This window comes from Ipomoea triloba, chromosome 9, assembly GCF_003576645.1.
Source record: "Ipomoea triloba cultivar NCNSP0323 chromosome 9, ASM357664v1".
Lineage (NCBI taxonomy): Eukaryota > Viridiplantae > Streptophyta > Magnoliopsida > Solanales > Convolvulaceae > Ipomoea > Ipomoea triloba.
The window spans coordinates 22657869-22684170 of record NC_044924.1 but is presented as its reverse complement, the minus strand read 5'-3'; the positions used below and the strand labels follow the sequence as shown (position 1 = coordinate 22684170).

The window sequence follows — 26302 nt, the reverse complement described above, 5'->3', positions numbered from 1 at the left end:
AAAAAAAAAATAAATAATAAAAATAAAATCTCAGCTCTGTGCCGTGGTGCTCCTCGGCATAGTGCTGGGGCGCACATCAGCTCTGTGCTGAGGTGTAGCACTTCGGCCCAGCGCTGAGGTGCAAAGCCTCGACATAGTGCTGGGACACCTCATCTCTGTGCCGAGGTGCCAAAAAAAATAAAAAAGAAAGAAAAAAACCCCAGCTCTATGCCGAGGTGCAAAGCCTCGGCACAGTGCTGGGGCGCACCTCGGCCCAACGCCGAGGTGCAAAGCCTCGGCTCAGTGTTGGGGCGCACCTCAACTCTGTGCCGATGTGCAGCACTTCGGCTTAGCGTAGAGGTGCAAAGCCTCGACTCTGTGCCGAGGTGCAAGCCCTCGGCACAGTGTTGGGGCGCACCTCAGCTCTGTGCCGAGGTGTAAAAAAAAAAAAAAAAAAAAAAAACCTCAGCTCTCTACCGAGGTGCAAAGCCTCGGAACAGCGTTGGGGCGCACCTCAGCTCTATGCCGAGGTGCAAAAAAAAAAAAAATATATATATATATATATATATATATATATAGAAATCTATTCAAGTGAGGACACATATATTATTAAGGATGATTAGGACTAATCTAGTACATTGATTTTTAGTAATAGATGGTGTAGATTAATGGTATGTTTTAGAGTATTTATTCATATTTTTTCGCTAGGTGGAGTTTTTTTTATGTTGACATGGGGGTATTTGTGTAACTTTAGTCGTAGAATTATTAATTTATTATGGGTGGCGATTTTTTAGGCTCAAATATTCAATCATACGTTTCCTCACGCAACACTACTTCTCTCTGTCCTTTTTTCAGTTTTGAAAGCTAAAAAGTTGACTTGTTTTCCTTTGTTCTCTGCGACGACGAATACCGATTGTAGGTGGCATGAGCGATCAATGGCGGAGCTAGGAGTTTCCCAGCGGAGTAAACGACCTGGAGATTCAGCGGTGGCTTCGGCACGAGGTTGGTTTGTTCGTCCTTTTCGTTCTTTTTTTTCCTATTGTGGTGATGGGGTTTTCCGTTCGTGTATGGCACACATTTGTGGTTTTCTGGGGGTTTTATGTGTATATAGCACATATATGTTTTAGGAGTTTCCCAGCGGAGTAAACAATTTTTACACACGTCGTTACTCCCAAACCACCTCAACCACTCTCGTTGGCTAGGGAATGGGGGACTGGTGACAGGGTAATTGTGTACCCGACCCGGAACCAGTACCGAGCTATTACTCCTCAGCTACCTCAGCCACTCTCACTAGCTGAAGAGTGGGGGGCTGGTGACATGGTAATTGGGTACCCGACCGGGAACCACGGGCAGCACCCAAGGACAAGACAATGAAATGACGTTCAAACTAGCCATTCAGCATTTCACTCCAACGGTACTCCAACGGCTCCTCAGCACTAACACTCCATTACTGCGCATTTAAGATAAGACGTTGCGCTCAGGAATATAAAAAGGCGCTCACAACACTTGCAGGGGGGCAACAGTACATTTACTAAGTTGAACTCACTACTGAGAAAACACTATTGTACTGAACTATTTGTACTCTTGCATTCATATTATTAATAAAAGATACCGATAACACATTATTACCGTCAGTAATTTATAATATTGCTAATTTAACAATAAAGTTAATGTTTTAATAATAAAATATTTTATGTCAAAGACCTTATGATCTTTGACACTAAGTTGCTCCCTCATATGGGAGGTTGTGGGTTCTTCAAATAGTTACATTTACAAATGAATATGTACTTATTTATAGTTTTCAAAAAAAAATGTACTTATTTATAGGACATTTGATCCTTCATGATCCATAATGGCCACACAATATAAAATATTTACAATAATTCGCAATTTGAAAAGCATTATGGAGCTGATTCATTGATTTGTACAATTTTGCATTGCATACTTTACGTAAATAGATTTGTACAGTTTTGCAAATCTTGCCTTCAATTCGACATATTGCTCCCATTAATATTGATGGAATAATCAGGAGCGGGCGCGGGTCCGAAGCGAAACCAAGAGCCCGGGGTCAGCTGCATGGCCGAGGTCAACCATCGGCCACGGGCTGACCGCGTGTAGCCGAGGGTTACCTCGGCCACGGTCAGCCTCGGCCGAGTGTTGGGGTCTTTTGGTCTCAGGGCGTCCGGGTCTCGCGGCGGCAGTTGTGGTCCAGGGTCGTTGGATGCGATTTCCCTTCGATTTCTCCAAATCTGTTGGACCTAAATCAGTATAAAAGCATGTAATCTTGTCTCATTAAGACATCTACTTTGTCCTAAACACCTTTTGTATTGTTATTACCTGAATCTACTCTTGTAATAGCATTTCCTATTGACTTAATACAAGTTTAATCTCCAAAATTATTATTTAATGTTGTCTTGTTATTATTCCGTTCATTGTTTTATCTTATCTTGTTAACCCCTTTAATCTTATCGGGTTTATTAATTCGGTTTACCCGGATTAAATCCATCAAATATCATTTCTTTCCTCCATTGTCTCAGATAGAGACCAGATTTTCCTCTCTTACTTTTGGAAAGAACTATTCAGATTAAGGCCCTATTTGGTAAATGACTGTTAGCTGATTGGGTTGGCTAGCTGTTTGGGTTAGAATGTATGATTTGTTGATAATATTGGCTTATTGTAGAAAGTTGTTTGATAACTTAGCTGTTAGCTGATAGCTGTTTGGTATAATTTCTTTTCTCAAAAAGCTAATTGAAAAGGCTGCTTTGAGTAGCCTTTTGAATTTTAGCATTTTGAAGTTACAAAAAGCTTATTATTTACCAACTAATAGTGGTCAAATAAGCCAAAATTGGCTGATAGGCTGATTATTTACCAAACAGGGCCTAAGTGGTACATCTCTCCGCCTCAGTACTACTTACCACCCTCAAACAGATGGCCGATCAGAAGTCACCAATAGGCCAGGGGTGTTAAATAGTATTTGGGACCTTTACTCATGCCAAACTAGTGAAGTGGAAAGACATTTCTATGTTGCGCAGAATTTTGTCTTAACATATCTTATCATGATCATCTCAAGACGTCCCTGTTTCGTGCTTTGTATGGCCGTGTGTAATACCCCGTATTTTCCTAACATTATTATAAATATTTTCAAAAAGGGATTATTATTATTATTTTATATAAATCTAACTATTTTGTTATGGGCATTGGGTCAACTTATTTTTTTATTTTACTACTTAAATCCTTAAGCTCAAATGTGATTATTTCGTAATGTTCTGAACCTAACTTTAGCCCAATTCCAAATTAATTATTTTAGCCCAATTTTTTTGGCCCATTTATAATTCTCTAATTTTTCTACCGTAACTATATCTGTTTTAACCCATAACAGTCTAACCAAAGATATTTTCCCTTACCCACCACAAAAATGTGACAAGTGTCACTTTCTATACCACATGTTTTCATCCTTATCTTATAAGATAAGCTTGATCTCCCATATGTCTTTCTCTTCAAGATTTGTCTTCCTTTCCCTTTTGCCTATATATAGAGGGGTTGTGTGGTGAGAAAAATCAGGAGAAGTGAGGAGAGAAATCATATATGTGTGGGAGAAGAATTGGGAAAGTGAAGTAGAAGAGTTGGTTATAGGTAAGATTTATGTTTATCCAAAATTTATTTTTCTACCGTAACTATATCTGTTTTAACCCATAACAGTCTAACCAAAGATATTTTCCCTTACCCACCACAAAAATGTGACAAGTGTCACTTTCTATACCACATGTTTTCATCCTTATCTTATAAGATAAGCTTGATCTCCCATATGTCTTTCTCTTCAAGATTTGTCTTCATTTCCCTTTTGCCTATATATAGAGGGGTTGTGTGGTGAGGAAAAATCAGGAGAAGTGAGGAGAGAAATCATATATGTGTGGGAGAAGAATTGGGCAAGTGAAGTAGAAGAGTTGGTTATAGGTAAGATTTATGTCTATCCAAAATTTATTTTTCTACCGTAACTATATCTGTTTTAACCCATAACAGTCTAACCAAAGATATTTTCCCTTACCCACCACAAAAATGTGACAAGTGTCACTTTCTATACCACATGTTTTCATCCTTATCTTATAAGATAAGCTTGATCTCCCATATGTCTTTCTCTTCAAGATTTGTCTTCCTTTCCCTTTTGCCTATATATAGAGGGGTTGTGTGGTGAGGAAAAATCAGGAGAAGTGAGGAGAGAAATCATATATGTGTGGGAGAAGAATTGGGCAAGTGAAGTAGAAGAGTTGGTTATAGGTAAGATTTATGTCTATCCAAAATTTATTTTACCCCAAACCAAAATATTTAATATGTGCTTATGTGATATTATGTTTAAATGATTTTGTGAAAATGTGAGTACATGTCTTATGAAATTATTTGATGTGAATACATATTGTTTGTTCTTGTGATTGTTAGTGAAATTATTAGGTTTATAGAGATTATGATAAGTAATGAAATTATGATGTTGAAGAGATTTGGTGATGAAATTATTGGTATATGGATTATGAAAAGGAAAATATTGGTATGTGGATATTATGAATATGAAGGTTATAGACATAAGATATGACATTGAATAAGTAATTTTGGGTTATAGATGTAAGATATGATATTTTGAAGGATATGGTTATTTGTATATTTTGTCCCGGGGGTGGTGATACTTGGAGGTTTTGAACTATCCTTTATGACTATTATTATTATGATTATGATTATGATGATGAGAATTGAGATCTCTCTATTTGGTTTTGGCCACCGGTTCATGGAATCGTCCGGTTGGTTTGGATTTGATTTTTGGATTTGGTTTTGGGCCACCGGTTCGTGGATTCGTCCGGTTGGTTTGGAAGATTGAAATTTTCCATTTGGATCCATTCCTCCTTGATATTTTATATAATAACTATTTTTGGATATATGAAAAGTTTAATCAATTATTTGAAGAATTATCTTTGGTGGTTATTGTGAGAGTTTGGATGCTCTCTATTTGGTGGTTATTTTGAGAGATTGAGATTATCTCTTTGGTATTTATTTTGAGATAATGGAATTATGTATTTTGGATTATGAATAAGCAATGACTTTATCTCTTAGAAATGTATAGATATTTTGATATGTATTTTTATACATATTTGGATGTGTGATTTCCTCAAGTTATATTTCTAATGGATTAAAGATTATTGTTTTATGAGATTAAAAATGCCATGTTAAAGGGTTGAAATTTATTATGTGGAAATTTATGTGCTCCAAAGTGCTATGTGCAAAATGTTTTACGGGGTAGAGTATGTCTTACCAGCCGTCGTTCCCTACTTGTTCCGGGTATGTGCGGATCAAGTAATTCGAAGATGTGTTGCGGGGCAAGAGGGATTAGAAATCGTGGGCGATTGTCATGCCGGACCAACCAAAGGTCACTATTCGAGCAATAGAACCGCAAGGAAAGTTCTTGAGGCGGGTTTCTATTGGCCCTCTTTGTTTAGAGATGCTCAAATGTGTGTCAAATTGTGATCGATGTCAAAGAGTTGGAAACATCACAGCAAGGAACGAAATGCCACAAACATACATTTTAGCATGTGAAGTTTTCGACATTTGGGGTATCGATTTCGTAGGACCATTCCCAAGTTCAAAGGGGTTTAAGTACATCCTTGTTGCAATTGATTATTTGTCAAAGTGGGTAGAGGCACAAGCGTTGAGGAACAATGATGCTAGAAGTGTAATTAGTTTTCTAAAGAAATTGTTCACTAGGTTTGGAGTGCCTAGAGTTCTCATTAGCGACCGGGGAACACACTTTAGAAACTCATCTATGGAAAGGATGTTGGCCAAATATGGAGTTCAACATAGGGGGGGAGTTCCATACCACCCCCAAACTAGTGGGCAAGTAGAGAATGCTAACCGGGACATTAAAGCGATATTAGTAAAGACGGTTGGAATCCACCGAAAAGATTGGCCCGATCGCCTAGATGAGGCTCTATGGGCATTTAGGACGGCGTATAAGTCCCCGATTGGAACTACACCCTTTCGACTAGTATATGGGAAAGCATGTCACCTACCCGTTGAAATTGAGCACAAAGCCTATTGGGCCATTAAGAAATTGAATAGCGATATGGACCTTGCCGGGCGTGAAAGGCTATGGCAACTTGATGAATTAGAAGAATGGAGGTTAATGTCATACGAGAATTCCCGTGCCTACAAAGAACGCACAAAGCTATATCATGACAAGCACATCAAAAAGGGGAGAGAATTCCGGGAAGGAGACCAAGTGCTCTTCTCCAATTCAAAATTAAAACTCTTCCCGGGAAAGTTAAAATCAAGATGGTCGGGGCCGTTCACGGTCACCAAAGTTTTTCCTTATGGAACTATCCAAATCAAACATCCAAGCAAAGGAGAGTTTAAAGTGAACGGGCACCAAGTCAAGAGATACTTTGGACGAATGAAACCACGCGAGGTGGATGCCTTACGTTTGATTCGAGTTGAAAATTGAAGCTTTCAAAGTCGTCGGGCTAAAGACGTTAAACGTGGCGCTTCTCGGGAGGCAACCCGAGGTTATTTTCTTTTCTTTTTTTTTTAAATGCTTTATTTTTCATATTTTTACCTTTAGGTTTAGTATGTTTTTGCAGGACCACAACAAGTGAAGGCAAAAAGACCGAAGAAGATTGAGAAAGATCGAATTTTGCAAAGGAACAGAGCTTGGACGCCAGGCTGGACGCGCGTCCAGCCCGCGTCCAGTGGCCCCAGACCAAAAATTCAGAAAGCTGTCTGATAGACGCACAGGCGGTCGCACACGTCCGACCCGCGTCCATCAGAAGCCGAAGCAGGTTCAGAGACCGTAATTTCGGACGCCTCGCGGACGCACGCGTCCGAGGTGCGTCCGTCAAAAGCCGAAGCGAAGATCAGAGAGGTCAAAATCGGACGCCGGTCGGACGCCCGCGTCCGATGTTACGGCAAGATAGAGAAAATAAAATCCCTCTGCTGGACGCAAGGCCGGACGCGCGTCCGGCTCGCGTCCAGCGGTTCGGGCAAACCAATTCACGGACGCGAAGTTGAGTTTAAAGCAGATTTCTTCCTCTTCTTCTTCATTCTTGCGGACGAAACACACACCAAAAATTCACTCAAGTAAGTTTTCAAGCTCCAAAGCTATTCTAAGGCAAAAGTTCCAAGCTTTCATCATTATACACCCATTCTACAACCAAACTCAAGGTATGTGCATCTTCTTCAACTCTATTTTCAAGCTTTCACCATTATTATGAACTTAAAATAGGATTTCTTGCTTTGACCATTGCTTTGCTTGTTTGTTGCTAGAATTTAATTCCCTAAGTTGTAATGAACATTCTCATGAGGATTAATTGCAAATTGTATGGTTAAACATGAACTTGATTGTTGAAAAAAAGCTTGAAACCCTACTTTAATGGTGGAAAATTTTGGGTTTGTCAATTTGTGCTTTATTGTTGCATTTGATGATTGATAAATGAAATTAGATGCTAATCAAGAGTTTATACGGAACCAATTTGTGATCCTTGACATTGCATTATGCTTAATTGAAAATGTTGGTTTACTACTTTCACAAAATTTGGGGATTTTTGAATATTAACATGAAATTGTGATATATGATAGGATTAGCATTGTATTGTTGATGTAGAATGGTTATGGAGTTATTTTGATTGATAGATGATGGAATTGTGTACTACATTGTGTGATTTGAGAATGAAAACTTCTTAAAGGTTGAAATTTTGAGAATTTTTGGAGTTATGCTATGAATGTGTATGCATGAGTAACTAGAAGCTTATTAGAGATACATGCTATCTTTTGTTATCTCCTTAGTATAAACACTTGTAGTAGTGATATGCTTAAATGACAATACTTTCCTTTTGTCTAGCCAATTTTAATTGTGGAAGGAAATGGTTAAGTGTGATAATAATGATGATATTGTTGCAATAAGTTTTGCCTTTGTATGGAAAGTCAATCAAGCATGGTGCATGGCTTTACTTTCTCGAAAGCTTTTAAAAGTGTTTATTTGAAATAACATTGTCTTGATATATCATAAATGCTTGATTGATTACCTAAGTGCTAAGCATTGACTATGATTATGGCTCACTTGTTTTATGATTGTAATAGATGCCTCCAAGATCTAGAAACAAGGAACGTGCCAAGAAACGAAAGTACGATGTTGGATCAAGTTCGGGGGCAGTACAAGGTGAAAGTGACTTGTTGATACCTGGGGGCCGAAGCCTTAGACACCTCAATGGCACTCAAATAGCAAGGGTCGAGGAGCTACAAACAAAAGGAGCTTCGAGAGGTTTTTACTTCGACTTTCCACTACTCGACGCATATGGGTGTCGAGTAGAGGTGGAGAGCATGGCGGGGCAACGGTATTGGGAGAATTTTTTCAGCTGGAGAGATGATACGTACGAACCGGTAGTCCATGAATTCATTGCTACATTCGAGCCCGTACCCTCAAACCACATGAGCACTCCCTCGATGAAGTTCAAACTATTTGGGCGGGAGTACCAGTCTCATTGATCCAGTTGGGGGAATATCTTGGATTTTACACCTCCGAGGACATTCATACAGACGAGTGGCGCAACCTCCCCTCAGACTTCGACTCCGATGCTACAGCAGAGGCCTATTGGCACATGATTACTGGAGGTGATGGAGGAAGGTTCACCGTGACGAAACCGAACACCTCAAAAATCCTTAGCCCATATTTGAAGGTTATGAAGCTCCTGCTCAACCTAACATTTGGAGGGAGGAACAAGAACCTCCACAAGGTGTACAGGGTTGACCTCTTCCGCCTTTGGAGCCTCGAAATGAATGTGCCAATCCAGATGGCATGCTTAGTGCAACAATTGTTCCACTCCCAGGTCAACCCGAAGTGCCCATACGTTTGGATAGGGCCAGTCGTTACGCGGCTGTGCCAAGGGCTTGGTCTGCAAAGAGAGCTGGCAAGGGAGAAGAGTATAGCCACTATGCGACCATTGGGGGTTGAGCAGCTTAATCGAAGTTATGCTCCAAGGATAGGGGATGTGCCTGTGCACCCACAAGGTGAGCCTCAGCAAGGGCAGGAGCCTGTAATCGAGGGAGGGCCGGATGTGCCTCCTGAGTATGCAGAATACCCTCCAGTGTACGATTGGGCGTCCATGAGGGCTCTTTAGCTTCAGTTACATACTCATTCCATGGACACCTTCAACAGGAGGATGGACCTACAGCACGAGGAATTGATGAGGCAGAATGAGGCCATCGTAAGGCAAAATAAGGCGTACACTAGGCAAGAGGAACGACAAGAGCAACAGTTCCAAGTGATCGAGCAGCTGCGCTTATGGATGGAGCACCGATTCCCCCTCCTCTCACAGGGTGGGGACGGGCCTTTTGGACGTTGCTTGGTTGATAGGTTGATGTGTTAATGTGGTCCGGCCAAAACTCTAGGTACCCCGTGCATGGGGTGCCGACTTTATTTTTCTTTTATTTTCGTTATTTGGTTTGTTTAATTTCGAGTTTTATTACTTCTCTCTCTACATTAGCTTTAAATAGTACATTTTGGATTATGTTGTTTTTCTTGGTAGCTTTTAATTTTGAAGCTTAGGTTTTTACTTCCAATGATTTCAAAAAGTTCCAAAAATATTTGTTAGTTTTGTTCTTAAGCTTAACACGACAGGGGGCACGAAGGAAACACATATAGGCAAAGTTTCGGGGGAAGAAACACACAAAACCAAAGAAGAAATCAAGCAAAGAGGCAAAAAATCGAGGCTGGACGCACGGCGGACGCGCGCGTCCGCCCGGCGTCCAGCGGCAAACTGAAGCAGAACAGAGCAGATTCAGAGAGGCCTCTGCTGGACGCGCCTCTGGACGCGCGTCCAGCAGGGCGTCCGCGCGACGAAATAAATAACACCGAGGGTTTTTTCAGCTCGATTCTTCTTCTCCCACTCCAAGTTTCCTCCCTATCACTCCCCACTCTCAAAAGATGATGAACATAGGTAACCTTTTCTCTTCTCCTTTGTCAAGCATTTGTGGATCACCTCCCCCGAGTCCAAAGGTAATTTTCTTAACAATTCTTCTTTCTTCTACTTGGATTATTAGGATTTTGATCTAATCTCTACTCAATTCTAGTAAGATCCTACTTGATCCTTTACTTTTGTGAGCTTTGGGTGATGATATAATTGTACCATTGTACTCTATAGTGTGTAGATCATACATATTTCATACATTTGTGCTTTTTGCTAACTTTGCATACCATGTGTTCGATAATATGTCACTAAAAGTGTATGGTGCAAATTTTGCTTCAAGTAGATCACAATGTTTGAATTGAGAATCTAATGCTTGAATTGATATGTAGGGGATCCCGAGGGCCGAAATGATGGTCCCTAGACACACCCTTGAAAGGGGTGAATCTAGTAGGGTAGCCTATGAAGATACGTCAAGCGAGGAAGAGGAAACGCCTAATGGGGAGTTTGCTAACCGAGGACTCATGATTGAGGTTGAGGATCTCTTTAGATATAGACATTTCCGGGATAAGGAAATAGTTGAATGGAATTACATAGACACCCCGATCCTAGACATTCTAGGCATCCAAGAAGAGTTCGAAAGGATCACATCCCAACCGTTTTGGAGAAATATTTGTAGTTGGAGGGATGCAACATACACCCCTATCGTTAGGGAGTTTATTTCTACTCTAGAGGTCAATGAAGGGATGCACAACCGCCAACAACCGAGCATCAAGTTCAAAATATTCCATAGACAATACGAAATCTTGACGGATGAACTTGGTAACTTGCTAGGGTTCTATACTCTAAATGACCAAAGCCAAAGGTGGTATGCTAATCTCGTTGACAGCTTCATAAATGAGCATCAACCCAAACTCTTTTGGTGGGGGATAGCTAGACCGGGGATAGCATGGAGAGCCTCATACACGAGTGCCAAATATATCAAACTTCCGGAGCTTAAGATCATGTGGCATATTATCGCAAGGTCATGGTTAGGAAGGCAAACACCGAATGATAATGTTACAAGGAGAGAACTCTTCATGCTATGGAGCATGTACACGGAGACCCCGGTCCACATGGGTGAGCTATGTAAGACATTCCTAAAGAGGCAAAGCTATGAGGATAGTGAAAGTATCTTCATTGGACCATTGATTAGTAGGCTATGTGAAGCCTTAGGATTTGGGGAAGCGCTTGCAAATGAGGTAGTAGCAACCACAATGACACCATTGGATATAGGAGATTTCATCCAATATGGAGTGATACCCGATGAGCATAGTGAGGATGAGGCTAGCGAAGGAGAAAGAGAGTTGTGGGGAACTATTGGACGACTTGAAAATCGAGTTGATATGCTTGAACTTGAAGTAAGAAGGCTCATACTTGATCGCCATGAAGAGGAGTCTGACGGGGGGATTGAGTGACCATGTGCACCCCGATGATCATATTTGTTTAGTTGTAGTGGTTTTTAGTTTTTAGCACTTGTTCCTTTTATGCACACTTTCTTTATTGTTAATTCATATTTTGTTTGCAGTATTGTTTTGGTTTTTACTTTTAATGTTGGTTCTTTATCTCGATTGATGATCTCTTAAGTTTAGCTAATCAAATATGGATGAATGTGTTTGGAAGCTTATGTTGTGCAGGGAATATCAAGAAAAAGAGAGATGACATGTACACAACCATGTAGAGCTTTAATGACGTAGGGGAGTCTCTTTTTCTCCCTTACCTATTTCTTTTACCTATATGCTTTCGTTATAAAGTGTGGAAACCGGGAGTTGATGGCATGATATTTGCATTGCATATTTTGAATCCTTCATAAAAGCAGTTTGTGTGATCCTATAGCCCATAGCACACTTTTAAAGTGTGGAAAGGGGCATAGTTGTGTTGAGACCTTTTTAGCTTTCCCACCTTATGCTTAGTGTGAACATCGAGGACGACGTTCGTTTTAAAGTGTGGAAAGAGAAGCACCTTTGTGCTTGAAAACTTTGATTTACAAAAGTGATGCTTAGCATAGAATGGCGGATATGTTTGAATGAATGCAATGCTTAATCTATCGTGGAAAATGTGTGTTTTGAAGGAACATTTGATTCTCAATTAGGAATATCCCTTGAAAGAAAATTCTTATACTTTTGTTTAACTTGTTGATATTTGCATGCTTGTGTGATGTTCACCCCTCATTTAAACCGGACCATAGTCAAGGAGGTAACGAAGTGGGAGTGCGCACCTACCAACCCTAGTAATATAATGTTTACTAAGCCCGGAAATGAAATTAATTTTCTTTGTTTTTGCTCTCCCGAAGGTGGCGTGTGGGGTTGTGAAGGTGATGCTTTGCTTTATTTTGTTTAAAAGAACCCAATGAGGCCAAAACCCCAAAAGAGCCCAATGTGGCAACCTTAAGATATGAAAAAGATGAACCGTCTCGCTAGGACAAATTGGGGCAACCATTGCACCGCCTTCGAAAAAGCGTAGAGCTCTATGTGAAGTCGGTTGCCCCGATACGAGGTCTTGGGAGATGAGAAAATTGAAGAGAGTCATTCCGCTAAGATTCGGGCACCCATTGCACCGTCTTCGAAAAAGCATGGAGATCCATGTGAAGTCGGGTAGCCCGATGAGGTTATCTTGGGGAATGAGAAAAGGAGAGATCTATCCAATTAGGACCGGGCACCTATTGCACAGTTCTCGAAAAAGCATGTAGCTCCATGTGAGATCGGGTAGCCCGATGGTTGGTCCTGAGGGGTAGTAGACAACCTTGAAGCCTTTTTGTTAATCACGCTAGAATCTAGGGGGCTTGAGGTTATAAGGGTGGTCAGATAGGGTTGGTTTGTGCACATTGGTCCCACTAGTTGGCTCGGCTAGTGGCCCGCTTTAAATGATTGGTGAACCCATTATTGGATTGCATGCTTGAAATCGTATGAAAATGAAAGTTAATCAAATTGCTTTATTGTGGCCAAAGGGTTTTGTTCTTGGGATATTCGTTATTGAGAATCAAAAGTTTGTTTGAAAGCACATTTTTCATGATAGCTTGAGGATTGTATTGATTTTGAATGTGTGCATCATTCTTATGTTTTAGCTTGCTTGCATATCAAAGTTGTGGCATCATTTGCACTTAGGTATTGCTTGGTCAATGATAGCTTGCTTGAGGACAAACAAGTTCTAAAGTGTGGAAATTTTGATAAGCGCAAAAGATGCTACACTTATAAGGTCGTTCTTGGGTCACGTTGCACACAATCGCTAGCTTTTATGATTGATTTGAGCTTGAATTGCGTTAAAATGCTTGTTATTGCCATTGGACCCTAGTCCACACTTGGTTAATCATTTTGTAGGTAAAATGTTGTGCAAAAAGGTGGAAAAGGCATGGATGTCAAAGATTGATTCACGGGCGAAAATTGGAAGCAAAGAACAGGCACGGACGCGCCTTGGACGCACGTCCGCCCAGGCGTCCACGTCCCACGACGCTGAAGTTCGAAGCAGTCTGCTGCGGACGCCTGGTGGACGCAACCCGGACGCCCGCGTCCAAAATTCGGCTCTCTGAAGTTTGGAACGTCTGCTGTGGACGCGGGTCAGACGCCCGCGTCCGAATTTCACCTCTCTGAAGTTGGTTCGGCTCTGCTGTGGACGTGGGTCGGACGCGGGTCGGACGCCCGCGTCCGATTATTACCTCTATGAAGTTTTGGCGCTGAGCAGAAGAAATCCCGCTGGACGCGCCTCGGACGCGCGTCCAGTCGGGCGTCCACAGCGTATCATTTTGGCGGTTTAGGCGAGATTTAAATAGAGATCGGGGCATTTTTCTCAGGGGGATCCCACTCATTTTTCCATCTTAGTCTAGTCTAGAATTTCTCTCTCTAGAATTAGGTTAAAATTCTCTCCAAATTCCACTTCAATTCCAATCACATTTCAATTCAAGTAGCTAGATTTGAAGAAGATTGTGCACCTCAACTTTCAATTGATCAAGAGTGTTAGAAGAATTCCATTTCAATACAAGTAATATTTCAATTTCCACTCTTTTTATTCAATTTTTAGTTTGTGAATTGATTTGTTGAATTGATTTGTATTTTGATTTGTGATTTGATTTCAATCCTTATAGCTTAGATTTGCTCAATTGCTTTGATGATGCCTAGTTTAGAGATGTGTAGCTAGTTACTTTGTGGATTTGGACTAGTTGAACATGCATGTGTTTCTTGAGCTCTCATATCATATATCTAGGGTATATATATATATATGATAGACATTACCAAAAATTGTAACAATCAAAACCACATTCTTATCTCATTAATATTATTCTATCATAATAATTACCATAATTACTAATAACCTATTATAATCAATTATAATTAATATTATTCTATCATTAATATTATTCTATAATAATAATAATTAATATTATTAACATTTAATAATAATATTATTATTATTATTATAATTACCATATTACTAAAATACCCCTTCGTTTGGGCGGGAAAATTCTAGAGGAGGATAATGCTTTTATATATAGTATAGATAGATTGCATTGCAGAGAAATATATGTACTGTATTATTACGATTAGTAATTTTAATCTAAAATTGTTTTACGAATAGAAACGTAGATAAGAATATATTTTATTAGGAATTGTATTATCATATTTTATAATATTACGCAAACCTTAATAGTAGATGAGGGTTTTGGGCGGGAAGTTAAAATTGAAGATTTTATTTTTATTAATAGTATAGATAGTATAGATATAGATTACATTGCAGAGAAATATATGTTCTGTATTATTACAAATAGTAATTTTAATATAAATTTGTATTACGAATAGGAACGTAAAAAAAAATATATTTTATTAGGAATTTTATTCCCATATGTACAATTGTATTACAAATAAGAATTATATTATCATATTTTATAACATTACGCAAACCTTAATAGTAGAGTGTTTTGGGCGGGAAGTTAAAATTGAAGATTTTTTTTTTATTTATAGTATAGATTATGTCTTATTTTTATTATTATTATTAAATAATAATAATAATATGAATTACATTATATGTTAATTTACATTTAATTAAATAAGAGTAAACAATTAATTTACCACACGTTTTTATAATTGGCTAATACTATCAGTTGATCAGAACAACTAACATAATCTGGTATCACATTAACATATGACGAATCATGGACAAGCAAAAAGTATTTTAGTTTACTTTAATTTGAAAAATAAGATTTTAAAATATTCTAATTATGCAAAAATTTTAGCTTTTGTTTATGGTCTAGGGTAGTATTTATTTAAGAAATTAAGTAAACTAAATATTCCCGGCCACTGTCATTTTGGTCGAACCTCAATGGCCTTAATGACGAGTCCCGACTTCCAATTTTCAGTATTCCACAGCCGAATTTCAACAACACCTTCATTTCCATCGCGGACATTAAACTCTCCCAGCATAATCTCCAACCATTCATCATTGGAGTCTACATAGGACCTCATCCCTGCTAAAAATACCTGGTTCTCACTGTTACTGTTATTGTCATTCACATATCTCAACGATGATCGTGCTGGGCCGATCCCATAATGCCCGGGTTTAGTCTTGTAGAGGAGGTATGCGGAGTAACAAGTCATCTTGTGTAAGCGCCGGGTGTCCACCGTTCCACGGATGTCAAGCCAACACACTCGCAAAAGCTCTGCAACTTCGTATCTGTAGACATGCATATATAATTGTACAGGTTGATATTATGTGCACGTTTAGTTCAAACATTGGAATCAGAATGATAATTACTACATACTACTGTACGTACCCGGAGTTCTGAGTCCAAGTCCAATACCTGGGATCATCCACCCATGAAATCCCTAGGCTTCTTGCTTCTATCCGTAGACTTTGCACAACACAAACTATACCTCGTGTCAGGTCTTCCTCGTACTTTTGCTCCTCAAAGGCTTCATCAATCTCTTCTGCAAATTAAAGTGGATTAAACGAGTGACACATAGAGAGATAGAGAGACCTGATTGAATGTGGAACATATATACAGTATATATATATAATATAATTCAAGAATCTCGATCAAAAACACATTCTTCCCCAGAGATCGAACTCACGTTGCTTTCCTTCAATGCCTTCTGCATCATTTATACTCTTCTCATTCTCTTCCATCTCCTCATCAGCACTATGGCTATTCTTTTCATCCTCATCTTTTTCAGCTAGGTCCTCTATTATTATTTAACAAGAATAAAGATTTAAATAGGGTGATACAAAATGCCACATTCATTATATTTAATCAATTTGGAAAATAACAACTGAAACCAATTATATATTACTACGATACGTAATTAAGAGAGGAAGACGAGAGAGAGAGACCTGATTGAGTACTGTGGAATTCAAGAATCTGAAATCCATATTCTTCCCCGTAGCACTCACGCTGCTCTTCTTCAATCATCCTGGCAGAAGACACAAGGGAAGCATGGCATTGCTCCAACTGAACTGACTTCAGATTAATGCTAAGGTTTTCAATCCAACTTGGCATCTCTTTCATCTCAAAGCAATTTCTCAATACCAAGCGCTCAAGCTTTTGGAAAGGATGATCATCAATATCATCAGCCAGCAACCAATGCTTCAAATCCATAAAAGAAATTAGCAAAAGCTTCAATTCAGGGAAGCCCCTCTCTACAGTTAGTTTCCACTCTTGTCCCACACAGGCATGATTCTTGAGTTTTAGCACCTCAAGCTTGGGCAGCATACTGATAACGTTCATAGCTTCCCAGGGCATGAGAGTTTTTGCAAAGGTAATCTCCTTGAGGTTTTGTGGAAAAGTATAAGGCCTCAGTTTTATGGGACAATAGGCGCCCTGAACTTTTAGCTTCTCCAGCTTTTTTAAGCAGTTAAGATCATCTAAACAACGGTGGCATCTGCATCCTTGGGCGATTATTCCCAACTCTTTAACATTTGGAATCCTCAAAAACACTTGCTTTGTGCACTGAAAGCTCTTCAACCAATACACAGTCTGTAGATTTAGTTGAACCACTTTTGGAGTACACATTGGAATTAGCTGATGGTATAACTCAAGGTGCCTTAATTGTGGCAACTCCCATATTCCACGAGGTAGCTGACGGACGCCATTGATATCTTCACAAATAATAAGTGTTTGCAGATTCCGATTCTTCCACAAAGGTATGGAGGTAAGAAGCCTATTTGAGGTTAAAGCTAGATATCTGAGAAGAACTACTTCTATAATATCTGAAGGTATACTTCCATTGTAGTCAAGTACAGTTAAGTCCATCACTCTTAGCATCTTAAAAGAGTTGGTTGTCATCTTAGCACTACTGGCTAGCGAATTTAAAAACCAATCAGCATCATTCCATTCACCCATATCAAAGCATAAAATGGAGCGGGATTTGTTCAAAGCAATGCTAAACTGATAAAGATGAGATGCTATTTTAAGACTTAACCAACGATTTCCATCAGAACGAACAAATTTATTATGATGACGAAGTTCACTGCCTTCTCTGGTGCACAGAAGTTTCTGCTTTTTAGCCTTGCTTGCACACAGGTCATGTAATAGATCATGCATCTTACATGATTCAACTTTGCCAGTATTACTGCTTCTCCCACTTTTCATAATCAGGCTTCTATTCATAAGATCCTCCAAATATTCTTCACCTGATTCTTCTAGCGTCTTTTGACTCACTTCTTTAATGAATCCCTCAGCAATCCATAATCTAACCACTTTCTTAATTTCAATCTCACTATCTTCAGGAAAAGCTCCTAAATATAGAAAACAACACTTCAAATGGCAAGGCAAGTTGTTGTAACTCAAACTGAGTATTCTGGAAAATTGTTGAGGCAGATCAAAATTCACCAATGAGTTTAACGTTGATTCAACACTCTTCCACTCATCTACTGCCATATTGGCGGATAGATGCCCTGCTAGCACCACAACTGTAAGTGGTAATCCTCTACAATTCTCAACAATCTTCCTCCCTATTGTTTCAAATCCTTTGTTCAGGCTTTCTTTTATCAGAAGCTTTTGACAAAATAAATTCCAACTTTCATCACAATTTAAGAATCGCATCTCATAAATAAATGACTTACTGGAACAAGCATAGCTAGCTACGTCTTGGAGTCTTGTAGTCAATAATATTCTACTGCTAGTGTTGTTCTCAGGGAAACATCTTTGGACATTATCCCATGCTTCAGTGCTCCATATGTCATCCACGATAATGAGATATCTCCGTCCCTTTAAACTTTTCTGCAGTTGTTCGGCTAGCTCACCATCGTTCTTAGTGTTAAGGTCATCGCGCATTGGCATGACGGAACGACAAAGATCTAGGAGCACTTGCCTGTTATTCAGATCTTGAGACATAGTTGCCCAACCACAACAGTCAAAATAAGACTTAACAGCAGACTCATCATAAATTCTCCTTGCAAATGTTGTCTTGCCAATACCTCCCATGCCGACAAGTCCCATAACTTGTCGTTGTTCATTTGAGGACCGAAGGAGCTGACCCTTAAACTCGTCGAATTCTTTGGCGTGTCCTACCATTATTGCGTCCTCAAGTTTTGGACTACGTTTCAAGGGTGATTGACCACCAGAAGATGATGATGGAGGCTCCATCAGATCTCGAATTTGCAAATGGTCTGCATTCTTAGTCATCTCCATCAGCTGTTCAACGTATTCAAGTACGCGCCGTAAGGTCTGATCAACTGTCATCTCCATCAGCCGTTCAACATCTTCAAGTACGCGCCGTAAGGTCTGATCAACTGTCTCATGATGAATCTCCTCTATTAGCTCTGCTTCAATGTCATATTCTGCTTTCACTGCTACTTCTCTAATTTTTGCTGTCACCTCATTCAGCTCCTCATTATACTCGCCTTTCTTGTCAGATTCGTCAAGAAACATCTGCAAAAGCCCAAGCTTTTCATGGAGGGACTTGATATGTTGTCTGTCCTGGAAAAACAGACGTGGATTGGATTGCAGGAACTCAAGCTCTATTGTTCGCATCAAAGAAGTTATAGCAACACAAGCCATCGACTTGATACTTCTGTATTGTTTTCAATCTCTTTCTGTGTTTGTGTTGAGGCCAACGAGATTGAGATTGCTGAGCTTAGAATAGGCCGCAGAGTGTTGTGATAAAGTCAAAAACTTACAATGGGGGGAGAAAGTGGGAGAGAAAATGGTAGCACAAAGGAGGAGCAAATAGTTGCAGGGGAGAGTAGTGGGGCGTGAACAACAAGGGTGGTGGGGCAGCTGTTCCACCCCTCCACATTTATTGTTTTAATTTTTTGTTTTAATACTACTGAGTCTGTTACAATACAGTCTATGTTTATCGGGTGTCACTAGACCACAAAGTTTTGGTGTTTTATCCTACTCATAAGCACAAATAGTTAATGTCTCATGATAATTGCCTAAATGTTCATATTTTTACCTTGCATTTAACCTTATTTCACTTGTCATTTGTTATAATTTTGCTCAAAAGTATTTTTCATTTGATTCATTTGTGTATTTAGATTTAATTTTTGATGATTTAGATTAAATAAATGATTTTTGAAGCATTTCGGATTATGTAGAGTCAATGGGAGTCAATGAGAAGCTATGAAGATGGGGCAACAGTGCAACACCTAGAGAGCCAAGTTATGGTGCTTTCAATGGTCTTGGTCATTTGGACAAACAAAGGCAAAAGTGGAACAAAAGAGCAAGAAGTTGAAATTCTCACACAAACGCTAATTCAAATGTTTTAGGGATGAAAAATAGCCTAAAAGTCAAAGATGTTACATAGAATTTCTCCCTGCAGGTAGCCAGGGGACTGGCCACACTTGTGGCCATTCCCGTGGGCACGCGTTTCTGGCCACGAGATCGGTCACAACCATAGCCATGCCACTATGCCAGTGGCTAGCCTACTTTGCTTGTATTTAACTCCGTTTTCAGCCATTTCAACACGGTTCTGACCCATTTTAGAACCCTAGCTAGCTTCTCTCTTTCATTTTCTTTCATATTTTAGAATTAGATTAGACTTATATTTAGGTTATTAAACATTTTGGGAGCTTGTAAACTTAAATTTGAAGCTTGGATTTCATCATTTCACTTTCATTTCCATAGATAAGTTCTACTTCTTTTATCTCTATTTCCACTTTGTTATTTACTTTCTTACTTTATTGCTTTGATCTTTATCTTGTGCTTGTTATGGAATTATTTGTTGATTTTGAATCTTATGCTATTTTCATTATGGTTATGTGTGATTAGTTCGCATCAAAGAAGTTACAGCAACACAAGCCATCGACTTGATATTTCTATTGTATTGTTTTCAATCTCTTTCTGTGTTTGAGGTGAGGCCAACGAGATTGAGATTGAGATTGCTGAGCTTAGAATAGGCCGTAGGGTGTTGTGATAAAGTCATCAAAACACTTACAACCAGCGTCCTAAGTTATTTCACTGCTGGGGCTAACGTTAATACGTAATGAACAATAATTTCAACTACACAGCAGCTAATTAATTTTACATGCATGGTGGGGCTAACGTTAGTAATGCACAATCATTTCTACACCAGAGTCTCTGGTATATTTGATTGCTTAATAGGCTGGGGTCATGATTTTTATATTGTTTAATATATTGGGGTCTTGATTTTCATTCATTATTTTTTTTTTCTTTCTTGTAAAAGTTGAGAGTAAATTTTTAGAGTAATAGTATTTTTTTTTTCTGTATTGCTCTCAATCTCTGTGTTTGTGTTGAGGCCAACGAGACTGACGTTGACATTGCTAAACATAGAATTGAATAGGCCGCGCAAGGTGCTTTGATCAAGTCAAAAGACTTACAATTTGCGTCCAAATTTATGTCACAGGTGGGGCTAACGTTGTTACTTGTTACAAGTCAGATCAGTAGTGGCGTAAATGCACAATAAATTCAACACCGCAATTACATTGATGATTGACCTACCAGAAGCAGCTAATTCTGTACTTCACCTTTGGGTTGTTTTATTTGAAAAAAGAAAAAGAAGAAAAAATATGCTCATGATCATTTTCACTCAGTAAAATAACTACATAATTTAATGATGATGATAATAAGTATTATTCATATGAAAATAAAATTATAAATTAAAATTTATATATATTAATAAGTACAATAAAAGACGTAATAAATAAATTAACTTTTAACTTGATATAATAAAAATCAATATATAAGTTGATAAATATAATAATTTTAAACTGAGAACTGAAGAAAGATTTATATTTTTTTAAATATGCGCTCAGTTAGACCAAGAATTTTATTATTTGGATCAGCCCAACTCGACTTCATATTTAAGGCAAATTATATCGTGGACCAGGGTGTACAATGCAGTACCAAAATGTTAGGAGATGAGTTCTGTGTATTCTAGGCAATCGTTCTGTATATTCTAGACAATCATTCTATGTATTCTAGGCAATTGTTCTGTGTATTCATGTTAGTAACACAGGCTGTGATGTGTTTGTGCATTTGAATGTTTAGGATGATGAGGTCTGTGTATTTTGTGTCAATATTCTGTGTATTCTAGGCAATCGTTCTGTATATTCATGTTATAAACACAGGTTGTGATGTGTTTGTGCATTCGAATGTTAAGAGGATGAGTTCTGTGTATTTTGTGTTAATATTCTGTGTATTCTAGGCAAACGTTCTGTGTATTCTAGTCAACCGTTCTGTGTATTCTAGGCAACCATTCTGTGTATTCATGTTAGTAACATTCGAATGTTATGAATATGAGTTCTGTGTATTTTGTGTCAATATTCTGTGCATTCTAGGCAACCGTTCTGTGTATTAATGTTAGTAACACAGGTTGTGATGTGTTTGTGCATTCGAATGTTAAGATACACATAATATAAGCACAAGTATTATCTCTTATGTTCCATGTTTTTCAATTTTCACAATGTTGTTTAAATATTCACCTTTTGTCGTGTGTGTTTTTGTGATCTGATGAACTTGTCTGTTTTTTGTTCTTGCTTCTTCGTCACTGTTTTTGTTGTTGTTCAAATTACAGTTATATTTTAATTTTTTTTAAAAACAAAAAACAAAAAAAACTGTAAAACGATCCGCAGAGCATAGCAGAATTGTGACCAAGGTCCACGGTATAACGACCCCATATTTAATCAATCGTTATAACGTGGACCAGGGTCCTCAGTGTATTGTGGACCTTGGTCCTATACGACGTCGTTTTGAACTTTATATTTTTAACGACGACAGTTTGTTGTTCAATTCGTGTCACAAAGGTTTTTTTTTTTTACTATAAACCATGTTTATGTACCTTGTGTTATGCGTTTATGTACCTCATATTACAAAATTTTGTAACTTAAGCATAAGGATTCTGTAAGTGAAATTGATTAGTTGTTGTATAACACAAAAAGACTAATACTATATCTATTTCTACTTTCTACTCTATTTTTTACTCTTTGGTGATGTGTCACGTTCTAATTGATCTAAAAATATAATGAGTCACTGATTTTAATCCCTTCACTTTTTTTTATCCAATAAAATTTATACACATAACAAAAATTATACTCCATAAAAATACATTTATCATTTTCCCAACAAAAAATAGACAAAGTAATACTACCTCCGTCCCATTTTGGTTGTCTGATTCGTTTAACGAGGCTTGACTGAAGTTATTTTTAATTTAATTTTTCATAATATTAAATTTAACATTAATATATAAAATTTATATATATTTAGAAACTACATTAAAAGTACTATTAAACACAAAAATTTAAATTTAAAAATATTAAAAAATTACTAAAAAAAATAAACAAAAAAAAATTAATTTGACTAATGAATAATAAAAATGGAATGGAGAGATTATTACTGATCAATTAATAAGACTGGATGTCATGCACAAACTTGCAAAACATTCTGACATGTGAATTGAATACTTAGACTTGTACAAAATAATGTACTCCCTCCGTCCCTAAATGGGTGTCTCATTTACTTTTTGCACGCTTTTTAAGAAATTAAAGTAAAGGTAATGTGTTTTCCAATAATATCCTTCACTTTTTAACTTTTAGAAATAAAAGCAATAAAGAATGCAAAAGTCATAAGGGTAAATTGGGAAAAGTAAAATGATGGTGATGTTCAATTTTGGAAAGAAGACAACATTTTGGGACAAACGAAAAAGGAAAGTAAGACAGGTAAAATGGGACAGAGGGAATACAAAATTTGTTTTCAAAAAAAAGACTTGTACAAAATAATGTATTTGTCCAACTTGCACGTTAAGTTGTCAACATAACTGTACCAGTGGGACTCACCAGTCACGTTAACTATACGTACATGACAAAATTGCAAGATCGAGGAGTGAAAAAGCATGAGAATTAGTATTACTGTCACACATTATATTGTGGCAGTATAAGGGGGCGTTGAGCTCCCCTTTCCATCTTCTTTATTGTTTCACTTTTTCGATGTTGGATCAAAATTTGATCCCACATAACTTTTTTTTTTTAAATTTTATTATTACTACCGGAGTTTTATATTATTATTATTATTATTTATTATTATTGTTATATAATTATTATTATTATTGTTGTTGTTGTTACTATTATTATTATTATTATTATTATTATTATTATTATTATTATTATTATTACTACCTGGATGAGCATGTAGAAGATGAAACTTTATAGACTAAGGATCCGTTTGGAAAGCAGAAAATGACTTCCGAAAAATGTTTTTTGAAATAATGAGTCATTTTTCCGGAAAACATTTTTCTTTCCAGTGTTTGGTTGCATTATTTGAAAATTTTCTTGGTGTGTTTGGTTCATTTTGGCCGAGAACATGCAAAACGGTCATTTTGGCCATTCCGGAAAACAACTTACGGAAAAAAATTCCGTAAGTCATTTTCCGAAAAAAATGAACTGATTTCCCTTGGTCAACGGAAAATATTTTTCATGACCGCATTTTCCGGACGTTGCCAAACACCGAAAACTCAGAAGTCATTTTCCGGGTTACCAAACACACCCTAAATTTTTATTTATTACGTATAATATTTTTATATTATATATTTGATACAACCATCTTGTACAAAAATTGTACTAAGAGGATAACTCTTAATGAACAAATAATGTGGTTAGGAGTAATAATTCAATTAATTTGATTAATTTTGAAACAAACTATTTGAATTTTTATTTTGAGAAATTGTTACTTAATCAACCAAACTAAATTATACTTTAACTAATTCAATGAATTGGTCCATGACCAAATTTTTATTATATATAATTTAGAGATAAAGACACTACATTGATAGAAGAACAATCAATCCCTAAGAATGACATTCTTAGTAACAACTAATTACTCGGCACAATTATCATAAATTAGTGACAAAACTTGAAATCAACACAACTATTGCCACAATTTAGTAATTTTCGTTAAGTAATTATAGAGTGTCACAAGTATTTGTAACAATTTCATCACAAAAAATGATAATATTAGTGATAATAGTTTTTTTTTTCTCACAATTGTTTATCATTTATAAAGGCACTAACCAATTGTATTTTTATTGACAAAATATGTTGTCACAAATATTATAAACACACACACTCACATACTCTCACACGTGCGCACACACAAATAAACTAGTATATTATATGTGTGATGCGTGAAAATGCATGCCCAATATTAATACTCAATGTTAAAATATAAATGACACCTATAAGTGCACAGTTGCATAGTTAGTGAAATGAACAGTTGCACAGTTGGTGAAATCTAAGTCATTAATCTCAAGCATTCAATGACCCAAATCTGTCCACACAAACTCATGAGAAAGGGTGGACTCATTTTTATCATGAGTCTATAAATAAATAAATAAATATATATATATATATACACACTAATTTTTCACGTGTATTGAGCGAATAAGATAATGTCCAATGTTTATTTTTAAATAAGAACTTCAAAGTATATCAATACAAGATTATATATGAGATGTTCAAAGTATATGAATGCAAGATAATATATGAGAGGTTGATTATAATTATTACTAAAATAAATATTTGCAATTTTGTAAAATCGATATACTTAGTCTAAAAATGATAGTATAAATAAATACTACTTTTGGTAATAAAAATTTATACATTTTAAATCATATTAATAAAGAAATACGATTTATCTTTAAATTGAACAACTATGATGTAATCCAAAAAATATTACAAGGTAGTTTCCGCTTCAATTTTTAAAAACTTTTGAAAAGTCTAAATCGAATACCTATATCTCTATACCAACGATCTCCGATCCGCCTTTGATATTTTTAGCAAAACTAACACATCTGCCAATTTTTTTTTTAAAGATGTATGTTTATCTACCTTTCTCTCTCTTTTCGACAAAAAGACTAATACTATATCTACCTCCACTTTCTACTCTATTTTTTTACTCTTTGGTGATGTGTCATGTTCTAATTGATCAAAAATATAATGAGTCACTGGTGTTAATCCCTTCACTTTTCTTTATCCAATAAAATTTATACACATAATAAAAATTATACTCCATAAAAATACATTTATCATTTTCCCAACAAAAAATAGACAAAGTAATATTACTGATCGATTAATAAGACAGGATGTCATGCACCAACTTGCAAAACATTCTGACATGTGAATTGAATACTTAGACTTGTACAAAATAATGTATTTGCCCAACTTGCACGTTAAGTTGTCAACATAACTGTACCAGTGGGACTCACCAGTCACGTTAACTATACGTACATGACAAAATTGCAAGATCGAGGAGTGAAAAAGCATGAGAATTAGTATTACTGTCACACATTATATTGTATTGTGGATCCTTATATTATAATGTAAATGGCTGATAAATATTTACTTTTCATATATTGAAATATATTAACAATAATTCAAAATATATAAACAAATAATTTCAAATATATTAAAATAATTATTTTCAACTCACAAAATTCAAAAATTAAAATAATATTTCAAAAAATATACAAAAACTCACCATGTAGGAAGTGGTGGTGCGACAAACGACGGTGGTGGTGAGAGGAGAAGAAGGCCACGGCACCGGAAGTAGTGATGGCGGTAAGGAGAAGAAGAAAAAGGAGGAGGGAGAAGACGTGGCAGCAACTGACTGTCGCGACGGCATGGTTGGGCAATGGAGGAGAGAAGAAAAAGATGGTGGATACGACAAATAGAAGAAGATGGTATGGTAGGGCGTCGGTTTGTAAGAGAAGTAGAAGGAGAAGCCCGCACAGACTTAGCTCACTAGTTAAGTAGACAGTATTTAAGAAAAGAAACCAATGTTCGAAGCTCGGCAACGGTAGTGTGAGGATTATGCTCAAAGTGGGCAGATCCCTTGTGCGCAACGATATTTGGCTATGTCTATTGAGCCATTGAGTCAACTTGATTAACATCCTCCCAAATGCTCTGTTGGG

The 26302-nt window shown here is 37.2% G+C and overlaps 1 protein-coding gene across 1 annotated transcript; it reads right to left on the bottom strand.

Moving 5' to 3' along the window:
• Positions 1 to 15059: 15059 nt before the first annotated feature.
• LOC116028555 (putative late blight resistance protein homolog R1A-3) lies at positions 15060 to 19102 on the bottom strand. Its single transcript, XM_031270289.1, has 4 exons — positions 16272 to 19102; positions 16013 to 16123; positions 15715 to 15868; positions 15060 to 15614 (listed from the first exon to the last, which is right to left on the bottom strand). The coding sequence occupies exons 1-4, from the start codon at positions 18937 to 18939 to the stop codon at positions 15245 to 15247; spliced, it is 3303 nt and encodes a 1100-aa protein (XP_031126149.1). The 5' UTR covers positions 18940 to 19102; the 3' UTR covers positions 15060 to 15244.
• Between the last annotated feature and the right edge of the window lie 7200 nt (positions 19103 to 26302).

What these genes read in the sequence shown, in the direction of transcription:
- LOC116028555 (XM_031270289.1), bottom strand. Translation starts at nt 18,939, where the DNA reads ATGGCTTGTGTTGCTATAACTTCTTTGATGCGAACAATAGAGCTTGAG. An exon ending in ATTCCACAGTACTCAATCAG is followed by an intron (nt 16,124 to 16,271) that starts GTCTCTCTCTCT and finishes AAATAATAATAG; the next exon opens with AGGACCTAGCTGAAAAAGAT. An exon ending in AGGCATTGAAGGAAAGCAAC is followed by an intron (nt 15,869 to 16,012) that starts GTGAGTTCGATC and finishes TTTAATTTGCAG; the next exon opens with AAGAGATTGATGAAGCCTTT.